This window comes from Geospiza fortis, unplaced genomic scaffold (assembly GCF_000277835.1).
Source record: "Geospiza fortis unplaced genomic scaffold, GeoFor_1.0 scaffold32, whole genome shotgun sequence".
NCBI lineage: Eukaryota > Metazoa > Chordata > Aves > Passeriformes > Thraupidae > Geospiza > Geospiza fortis.
Genome location: NW_005054428.1, coordinates 1143311 through 1154233, shown reverse-complemented (window position 1 = coordinate 1154233; position 10923 = coordinate 1143311). Strand labels below are relative to the sequence as shown.

Here is a 10923-nt window from a genome sequence, read left to right as displayed (position 1 = left end):
ACCAAACAGCAGCTGTGTGGTGTTTCACCCCACAGACACTTTTGGCTCTATGGGTGTGTGGTGTTTCACCCCACAGACACTTTGGGCTGGCTGGTGTGTGGTGTTTCACCCCACAGACACTTTTGGCTGGGTGGGGGGTGACCCCACAGACACTTTTGGCTGGCTGGGTGCTGCAGTTGGGCCTGTGGGGACAAGTCCAGGCCTGCAGGAGCTCTGGTGGTGCTGGGATGGAGCTTCCCCCCATACCAGGGGCTGCTCCTCAGGTTTCCCTGTGCCAGAGAAGCTTTAAGGCGATGGTGAAGGAAAGGAGTCGGTTCTGATGGAGGGTTTGGATCCAGAGCTTTATTCTGGCCCACAGGCCTCTGAATGCAGCCCCAGCTCCAACAGAACTCCCTGAGCCCGTGGCTGCTGCTCCTTTGAACCCCGGGGAGAGGGGCAGGGAAGGGGCAGGGAGCCACCAAGCAGGGACAGGAGGGGAGGGACAAAGGGACAAAGGACACCTGGATGGCCCAATGCCCCCCAGGGGTAGAGGGCATCCTTTGGATCTGCCAATCACTCAGTGCCCTTCTGGAATTCCAGATTGACAGACAGTGCTGGGAGGGGAAAGGAGAGGGGACTGACACACCTGGGAGGGAATCTTCAGGGGAGGGACCCGGGGTTCTGGGGTAAACCCTGGAATCACACTGCAACACCCCTGGTTCCTCAGAGGCTGGGGGTCAGATGATTTGTTCCAAGAATGGAGCTTTGCACTGCAGCTAAGGGAACTGTATAAAGTAGGTTTATGTGTGTTGGGTGTTTCAGTGGTGGTACTGGTAGTGATACCCTGCATACTTCGGTGTGTACAACAAACGATGGACAAAAGTATCAAAGTATGTTTTTGTCATACAAGAGAGAGAGGTAGGAAATGGATTCACAGAGAGTTCTCAAAATCTCACTGACATAGTGGATGAAGGTATAGACGTGGAGGAAGGTTTGAATTAAAACCTTGGAACTGGTGAGACTTTTTTGAACAATGACTTGGAATTGCTATCAGACATGACTTACTCCCTTTGAACTGACTGGACTTTCACAGCATTAAAACTGCTGTATTGTAATATAGCAATGCTTAATGTGAGCAAAAAAGATGCTTTAAGCCAGTAATAAGCAGATATATTCTAGTAAAGCTGTGAAACACAAGGTAGTTAATATATTACACGGTTACAGAAGTTTCTTTTTAGTTGAACCAAGAGGGGGAATTGTGGGAATCACCAACAGGACAGGACTGCTGGGGAACAGCCTCTGAAGCTGTTGATTTTCTCATCAGTCTCATGACATGGTTATGGCAGTGGGAAGATGCCAGCAGCTCACATCCCACAGAACTCAATGTTACAGCTCACTTTAGAAGTTGGGATATGGATATGGGAGAGGGAGCATGTGCAAGGACCCCCTGGGCATCTGAAAATGCCCACAGTGCCCCCAGCTCGGACCACAGCAGCACAGGAGGGAGGCAAGACGTGGAGGAATACAGAACACTGATTATAGGAAGTATCAAAGAGGCAACTCCATGAAATCAAAGTGCCTGTAAGGCTTTGGGTGAGCAGCAAAAGGGGGAAGAAACCCCAACAGAGTGGTTAGAAAGGTTGGGGAAAATTTGAGGCAATATTCAGGGGTTAACCCTGACATGGTGGCTGGACAGATCTGATTAAAGATAAATTTTGACCAATCACAAAGCAAAAGCACACTGACAGTAGTTCTATCCAAGCACTACAAGCACAGGTACCTTTGGTTAAAACAATGCTTGCTTATTTCAAATACAATACCTGCTTGTGAGCCTTAAAACACGATGCACAGAGCTCCATTATTAAGCTTAAAACTTCCTAATATCTCGCTGGATAAACTTTTCTGTAGCTTAGGGAGTTATTCTAGACAAGTGTTAATACACAGATTATTGTTCTATTTGTCCTTACTTTCTACATCTTACATAATTTTTCTGCTGACAAATCTTACGGCTGCTGCTTGGCTCCAGTCACAGTTCTGCTGTCTCTGAGGCCTGCCTTTTGCAGCTTTCCCAAAACCCTCTGATTTTAAGGATTCCCACACCTGGGGAAAGGAGCATGAGAGGAACCCCAGATTTCAGGAGTTTGTGCACTGAGCTGAGCCCTCCTCATCCAGCCCGGCCTAACTGGGAATTTTCCTTTAGGGACTACTTCAGGCTTTAAAATCTGCGGCAGTTCTTGGCAAAAATGCTTTTAGTAGGTGATAATTAGCAGTAGCAGAGTAATTAACTTGGAAGTGTTTTTCCCTGTACTGGGCTGACAGGAATTGGTTCCAGAGCGTGTCAACCCCTCTCACCTCAGAGTAAAGGCTGAGGAGCTCCTCATGCCTTAAAAAAAGCTGATCTGAGGTGGTTGCTGTGCTTTATTCTGGGAATTGTTCCCATCACACACCAAAAGAGTCACTCTGTGGTTGTAGACACCTCCCATCCATGCTTTGATGGTGTTGGGCAGCTGGAGACCAAGGTTCCTTTCAGAATCAAACCCATCCAGAGATGTCTGTGGTTTTTAGGTTTTTTTTTCCCTTAGATTTTTTTTTTTTTGAAGTGGAACAATTGTTTTAATTACTGCTCAGTCTCAGGGCAGTAATTATGTCCTGAACTTTGCTGCTCTCATCAGTGTGAGGGGCAGGTTCCAACCTGGCTCCATCAGAACAGGCTCAGGGAGGGGCTGTTACCTCACAGAGGAACAGTTTGCAATAAAAAGTTATTCTAAATATTTCTCTTTAACCCAGCCTTGAGATTGGAACCATCTTGGTTCCAGGTAAACAAAGCATTTGCTTCTCTCACCTCAGTTTATTTAACTAATTGAATTCCATGAGTGGTTTGCTCAGTGCCAAGATTCACAAAGTTGTTTTCCCTCAATCAATGAATAAAACTCTGATCCTGCTGCTTCTGGAGCCTGTGTGCACTCACCAAAAATGATCAGTTCATTGCAGTTAACAATTTCTCTGTTTATTAAACAAGATTTTAATGCAAAATTGATTTTTCCCCCCGCAAGTTGACAGTGCATTTAAAGAGTTTGTATTTGCCTATGGAGACAGCTCTTAAAAACCGTGGGGGTTGGGAGTGAAATTGAATTCTGATTCCCAGCTCCATGGAGCTGGGGGCAAACAGGAGCTGATTTCTCATCTGCTGCAAGGTGAGCTCAGGGATTTCAGGGAGGTGTGCACGGGGCTGGGCTCGCTCCTGAGCCAGCACAGGGAAAACCTCGTGGGGCTGGGGCTCAGCTCTGCACAAACAGGAGGGGCAGTTCAGATCTGCCTCATCCCGGGAATGTGGGACAGGGACCCTGGGGAGCTCAGACCTTCTCCTGAAGGGCCACAGCAATGTGCTCAGCGTGTCCCCAGAGGTCTCAGCATGTCCCCAAAAGCTCACTCTGTGTCCCCAGAGTGTTCAGCGCGTCCACAGAGGTCTCAGCATGTTCCCAAGAGTTTCAGTGTGTCCCCAAGTGCTCAGCCTGTCCCCAGAGATCTCAGCGTGTCCCCAAGTACTCAGAGTGTCCTCAGAGTGCTCAGCATGTCCCCAAAATGTTCAGCGTGTCCCCAAAGGTCTCAGTGTGTCCCAAGGTCTCAGCGTGTCCCCAAGTACTCAGAGTGTCCTCAGAGTGCTCAGCATGTCCCCAAAATGCTCGGCATGTCCCCAAAGGTCTCAGTGTGTCCCCAAGTGTTCAGCATGTCCCCGAAGTGGTCAGTGTGTCCCCGAAGTGCTTGGTGTATCCCCAAGGTCTCAGCATGTCCCCACAGATCTCAGTGTGTCCCCAAAAGTCTCGGCGTGTCCCCAAAGTGCTCAGCATGTCCTCAAAATGCTTGGCATGCCCCCAAAGGTCTCAGTGTGTCCCCAAGGTCTCAGTGTGTCCCCAAAGGTCTAGGCATGTCCCCAGAGGTTTCAGCGTGTCCCCAAAGGTCTCACTGTGTCCCCAAGTGCTCAGGGTATCCCCAAAGGTCTTGGCGTGTCCCCAAATGTTCAGCGTGTCCACAATTGCTCAGTGTGTCCCCAAAAGTCTCACCGTGTCCCCAAGTGCTCAGTGTGTCCCCAAAGTGCTCAGGGTGTCCCCAAAGCGTGTTCCCTTCCCTTAGGGAGATTTTTATCCTTTGGCCTTTCTGCTCAGGGATTTTTGGAGCTGTTTCTCCCTGTGCTGTGTCACAGGAAATCCTCCAAGGCACGGAAGGCAAAGAAAAGATCCCAGATAATTTGTTTGGCCGTTTTCTCGTTAACAGCGTGGTTTAAATTATTTTAACTGGTTTTAATGACTCTGACTGGTTTTGATGACTGTATCTGATCACTTTCCCAAGCACCAGCCAGGGCAGTGGAGCTGTGGCTCTCCAGTGTTGGGGCTGGTGGCATCTCCCATTTCCCCCATTTTCCGCATTTTCCCCATTTTCTGCATTTTCCCCATTTTCCTATTTCCCCCATTTTCCCATTTTTTCCCATTTCCCGTTTTCCTGTTTTTCTTGTTTTCCCCATTTTCTGCATTTTCCCCATTTTCCCATTTTTCCCATTTCCCCCATTTTCCCGTTTTCCCCGTTTTCCCCATTTTCTGCATTTTCCCCATTTTCCCATTTTTTTCCCATTTGCCTTGTTTTCCCCATTTTCCTGTTTCCCCCATTTCCCCCATTTTCCCCATTTTCCCTATTTCCCCATTTCCCCATGTCCCCTATTTTCCCATTTCCTCCATTTTCCCCGTTTCTCCCATTTTCCCCATTTCCCCATTTTTCCCATTTCCCCATTTTTCCCATTTTCCCTATTTTCCCCGTTTTCCCCATTTTTCCCATTTCCCCGTTTTTCCCATTTTCCCTATTTATTTTCCCCATTTTCCCCAATTTCCCCATTTTTCCCATTTCCCTATTTCCCCATTTTCCTCACTTTCCCGTTTTTTCCCGTCTCTGCAGTGGCGAACTCCACCACGGGCAGCGGTTCCCGCCGGGACTCTCTGACGGGCAGCAGTGAGCTGTACAAGAGGACCTCGAGCAGCCTGACCCCCATCGGGCACAGCTTCTACAACGGCCTGGGCTTCTCCTCCTCCCCCGGGCCCGTGGGGATGCCCCTGCCCAGCCAGGGCCCCGGGCACTCGCAGACTCCTCCTCCCTCCCTGTCCTCACACGGATCCTCCTCCAGCCTCAACCTGGGTAAGAGCCCTGCTCTGCTCTGCTGCAGCATCCCTGCTTCCCCCAGGCAGGACTTCTGTGGGTCTCACAATCATTGAGGTGGAGAACAATCTTTAATTCAGGTCCAGCCCTCCTGGAGTGTGTGTGTGTCCTGCAGGGTTCAGCTGGGAACAAGTTTCCATCTTTCCTCCCCATTTTCTGTCTTGGTTTGAACAGCCAGGTGTCTGCTGAGGAAGGCAAGAGCCTCCTGAAATGCAAAATGCAAAGCCCTTCCCTCTGAATTATTATAAATTTGAGATTAAGGGGCTCTCAGGCAAAGATACGGGAATAGGAATATCAGTTCTTTATTAGGAAATTAAAAATACCAATGCAATAGTGCAAACAAAGCCTGCCAGAGTGAGAGCAGGCCCTGGCACGCTGTGGCTCAGGGGTGGCACAGCCCCATCGCATGGGGGCTCAGCCCTCCTGCAGTGCCAGCTGTGCTGCTGCTGGAGCAGGGATCCTGCACAAGGGGGGAGTTTTCCTCTGCAGCTCCAGGGCTGCTGCAGATGGGCCTGGGCTCCCTCTGGCAATGCAGGGCAGCAGAAAGCTGCTCCTCTGGCAATGCAGGGCAGCAGAAAGCTGCTCCTCTGGCAATGCAGGGCAGCAGAAAGCTGCTCCTCTGGCAATGCAGGGCAGCAGAAAGCTGCTCCTCTGGCAATGCAGGGCAGCAGAAAGCTGCTCCTCTGGCAATGCAGGGCAGCAGAAAGCTGCTCCTCTGGCAATGCAGGGGGCAAAGGCTGCTGTGCTGCTCCAGGCTCAGATTGGATCCAGGGAGGAATGCTTGGCTCCTCCCCTGGGCGCAGCATCTCTCCATGGGATGCTGGAATTGGATCAGCCCTGCAGGGACACTCAGTGGCCATGGACAGCAGAGATCTCCTGGAGGGAGGATTGGCTGTGGGAGAGATCAAGAAAACTGCCCCAAGAACAGCAGAGAGCTGGCCCAGCTCTGACAGATTGCAAACAGAACACACAGCCCCATTTCCATCCTGAGACATTTCCTCAGCTCAAAATTTGGGATAATATTCCCAAGTGTTTATAAAACAGGATTTTCTTGCACTGGTGTTGGTAACAGCAGCAATGGTTTGTGGAGTAAAATAGATAAGGAGAGTTGATCTTCAATTTACATGGTTTTAAAGGGGATGTTTTAAATACCCATTAAATTGGGAATAATGAGCTCGGAATACAATTCCTCCTTTTAACCAATGTTCCCTGGAGTGGTGCTCAGCTTTGAGCTGAGGATTTGGTGAGTTTACCCTGGAAAATTCCCCATCAGTGTGGCCTTATCAAAAGCACAGGAGGAATAATTTTGGGAAGATCCATGACTTTGTGCAGCTGAATCTTCTCAAAGAGCTTCTGCCTGGCCCGTAATAAAATAAATCTTAAAAATAAAGAAAGCAAATATTAAATAATAAAGCAGTGCCCATCTGAACCTCCTGCAGTGTTCATTCACTCATAAACAAACCAAAGAGATTATTTGTTGCACCTGCAGCAGGTAATTTAATATTTCCTCCAAAAATTCACTTTATTTTGGTGGTGTCATGAATCTGCTGGGTTTAGTGAAACTTCTGCTTCTCAGAGCAGTTCTCCCCTCTCAGCAGACTGTGTATTTATTATGTGTGTTCCATGCATGTGTGATAAATCCAGTGCTGGCTCTAGGTTAGCTGGAATACCCATAAATATGGTTCTTGGAGATCAAGTTTAGATTTACCATCGTGCCTTGTTCAGAGCTTTAATAGAACTGGAAGGATTTTGACTTTATTTATGCAGCTGTGGAGGCCTTGGCTGACCGTTAAATGGCCACAATAAATTAGTGCTGAGGAGGAAGCAGATTCCAAACCTGGGAAAAAGCTGGTTGCCCTTGCAGCAAAAAAAACCCAAAAATCCTAAAAATTCTTTGGGATCAAAGAATCTTAAGAATTCCTGTGGATCAGAGGAGGGTGGATCTGTCTGGGAAGAAACTCTGGAAAGAAATTGGAATTAGCACCCCTGGAAATGGGTTGTGCTGCAGAGGATCAGTGTGGGGCTTCCCATCTTCCCAAAATATTCCTGTCCTTGTGGCTTTGTCCCCTCTGTGGCTGGTTCCATGCTGGGTGATGCTGTAGGTCAGATGTCACCTGGGATAGCTCTGAGTTTAGGGGATTTCACCTTGAAATCCATGAAAGGTCATTTTATTTTTTCAAGTTTCTCTTTCATCGGTAGTGGAGGGCAGTGGGAGGGGGAGGTCTGATTTCCTTTGTTATAAAATCAGTTCTGATGGAGAGGAGAAGGCTCCAGGCAGAGCTCAGAGCCCTTGCAGGGCCTGAAGGGGCTCCAGGAGAGCTGCAGAGGGACTGGGGACAAGGATGGAGGGACAGGAGCCAGGGAATGGCTGCCAGTGCCAGAGGGCAGGGCTGGATGGGATCTTGGCAATTGGGAATTGTTCCCTGGCAGGGTGGGCAGGGGCTGGGCTGGAATTGCCAGAGCAGCTGTGGCTGCCCCTGGAGCCCTGGAATTCTGGATCCCTGCTTGTGGGACTACAGAGAAATCAGGGCATGGTTTTGGCTGGGAGAGACCCTAAATCCCACCCAGTGCCACCCCTGCCATGGCAGGGACAGTTCCCAATTGCCAAGATCCCATCCAGCCCTGCCCTCTGGCACTGGCAGCCATTGCCTGGCTCCTGTCCCTCCATCCTTGTCCCCAGTCCCTCTGCAGCTCTCCTGGAGCCCCTTCAGGCCCTGCAAGGGCTCTGAGCTCTGCCTGGAGCCTTCTCCTCTCCAGGGGAGCACCCCCAGCTCTCCCAGCCTGGCTCCAGAGGAAGAAGGAGCAATTTCTTTGTAATTTTTGGTAAAATCCCATTGAAGTCTGGGATCTGACCAAGTCCTGGCACAGAGGAGCTGGAGGCACCCTGAGGTTTCAGGCCTTTGGTGGGGTTCAGAATTGTGATTTAGGGAGCTTGTTCCCCACAGGATCTCCGTGTTCCCAGAATGTTGTTGGGCATCCTGGGGAAACCTGCAGTCAGCATTCCCATCAGAAGAGACATCCAGGGGGGAAAGTGGAGTCACTGAATCCCCAAGTGATTGAGGCTTTCTCAGAAAACCTCTGACAGATTTTCTGTGCTGATTGTGCTCTTAACCAAGAGATAACAGCCTGAGTGCCAAACCTCCCCTTTCCCATCAGGAACCATTTTCCACTGCAGTCCCAACTCTTAACTTTGCTCCAGGTGTTGGAACAAAAGGTGGGAATTGTGAGAATTCCAAATGTGTGGGAAGCATTGGTTCCCCATTGCTCAGCTTGCCCCTCTGGGGTTTCCTCACCTGGGAAGTGCTTTACTCATCCTGTGGCAATCCTGCTCCTTCCAGGAGACAGGAATATCAGGAATATCACCTGGTGGCTTTTGGGAGTTGTTGCTCAGCGTGGGAGTCGGGGTGCAGGAGGTGCTGGGCACTCCATTGCAAGGCAGCACAAGGAGCTCTCAGCTCTCCTGATCCTTGGGGGAAAAAAAAGGAGGAAAAAGGGTCTTCCCCTTCCTTGGGAAAGTAGAGTTCTGGCACCAGCTCCAGAGAAATTTGCCCAGCTCAGAGATGTAGAATCACAAAATATCCTGACCTGGAAGTGAGCCACAGAGGTCATAATTAACAATTAATTAGGCTGTTATCAGATATAGAGTTCTCATCCAGTTTCCTGCATGGGTGCTTCCTCCAGGTGTCGATGGCTGAGGAGTGCAGCTCCCTCAGCTCTGTTTTTATGGAATATTTTAATTCCAGCCCAGCTGCCAGGGGCTGCCTCTCTGCAGCCAGCCCTGCCAAGGTTTCCTGGGAGCTCTCCCCTCCGTGGCCCAGATTCCTGCAGCTCATATCCCTGGGATTCCCCCTGCCTCACCTGGGCCCTGCAGGTCCCTGTGTGATCAGGACCTGTTCCCTGGACTTTGTTCCACCCAGGAAAATCCATGCAGGCTCCTCCTGCACCAGCAGAGGGATCCCAAGCCCTGCAGGAAAGGCAGAAATCAAATCCTCTGCCACAGTGCTGAGCCACATCCTGAGAATTGCAGGGAAACAGCCCTGGAAGGTTTAAGTTTGTCCCTATCAAAGCTTCTCTTCGTGGGCTGAAGCATCACCTGTCCCCATATTCCTGTTTTGGGTCCCACAGCATCTCTGTTAACGTGGCTGCAGATATTTCAGCTGTTTGTGAAAGCACAGGGGTTTAAAACCTTTATTGGAATTAATTTATTAGTATTTACCTCTGTTTAATAGTGATAGATTTGTGCTTTTATATCCACATTTTTTATACCTTTATATCTATCCCCCAGCACAGTTCTTTTAACTCAGTCCTTGCCAGGGCAGCAGGAGAGGCGGGAAAAACCTGAGGATGGAGGCAAAGGCAGCGGAAACAGCAAAAAAGCTGAAATTTGGGAGTGTTGGGATTGCCACTGGTCTGGTTCAGACATGTTGGACACAGGAGGAGGAACACAGAAGTTGAACACAGGAGAAGTTTGAACATAGGAGAAGTTGTTTCACTCTGTCAGAAAGCCACAGTCAGAGATGTGATGTCATTGGATAGAGTCAGAATCGCAGAATATCCTGGTTTAGAAGGGATCATCAGAGTTCTTTGCTGGAGTCTGTAGCTGCTCCCAGCCTAATCCAGCAGTGCCACAGATGCTTGGACACATCCCCATCTCGATTCCTTGGTGGGCAGCACAGTCAGGAATCACAAAATGGGATCATGGAGGTTGGAAAAGCCCTCTGGGGTCCCACCTGTGACTGATCAACCAGCCCAGCTGAGTGCCATGCCCAGGAATTCCTTGGACACCTCCAGGGATGGGGAATCCAAACCTCCTTGGGCAGTTCCAAAGCATGAACATCATAAAACAGGATCATCAAGGTTGCAGAAGCCCTCCAAGGTCTTCAGGTCCAACCTGTGACCAGTCTCCACCAGGGCACTGGGTGCCACATGTTCATTCCTTTGGCATCTCCAGGGATGGGCATTCCAGACCTCCCTGGGAGGTTCCAGTGCCTGAACACCCTTCCAGTGAGGAAATCCTGCCTAGAAATCCCACCTAGAAATTCTTCTCAGAAATCCCACCTCAAAATCCTGCTTAGCTGAATGTCAGACCCCCACCCCCCCATATTGGAACAGAACTCAGGGATCCAATGTCACAGCCCTGTGTCCCCATGAGGCCCATCCATGTCCTATTCCTTTATCCCCATCCATGCCCTGTTCCCTTATCCCCATCCATGCCCTGTTCCCTTATCCCCATCTGTGCCCTGTTCTCTTATCCCATCCATACTCTGATCCCGTCCGCCCCATTCCCTCATCCCATCCATGCCCTTATCCCATCCATGCCGTGTCCCACCCGTGCCCCATTCCCTGATCCCATCCATGCCCCATTCCCTGATCCCTTCCACGCCCCGTTCCCTGATCCCATCCATGCCCTTATCCCATCCATGCCGTGTCCCACCCGTGCCCCATTCCCTGATCCCATCCATGCCCTGTTCCCTGATCCCATCCATGCCCCATTCCCTGATCCCATCCATTCCCTGATCCCATCCGTGCCCCATTCTCTGATCCCATCCCTGCCCCGTTCCTTGGTCCCATCCCTGCCCCATTCCCTGATCCCATCCATTCCCTGATCCCATCCGTGCCCCATTCTCTGATCCCATCCCTGCCCCGTTCCTTGGTCCCATCCATACCCCATTCCCTGATCCCATCCGTGCCCTGTCCCTCGCAGGGGGGCTGACGAACGGCAGCGGGCGGTGCATTTCCTCG

General features: G+C 50.3%; 1 protein-coding gene across 1 annotated transcript in view; it reads left to right on the top strand.

Moving 5' to 3' along the window:
• PUM1 (pumilio RNA binding family member 1) overlaps positions 1-10923 on the top strand; it is a 91081-nt gene that overhangs the window by 63458 nt on the left and 16700 nt on the right. The window contains exons 11-12 of the mRNA XM_031061868.1: positions 4887-5160; positions 10886-10922. Coding sequence (XP_030917728.1) covers positions 4887-5160; positions 10886-10922 — 311 coding nt within the window. The remainder of the gene's footprint in view (positions 1-4886; positions 5161-10885; position 10923) is intronic.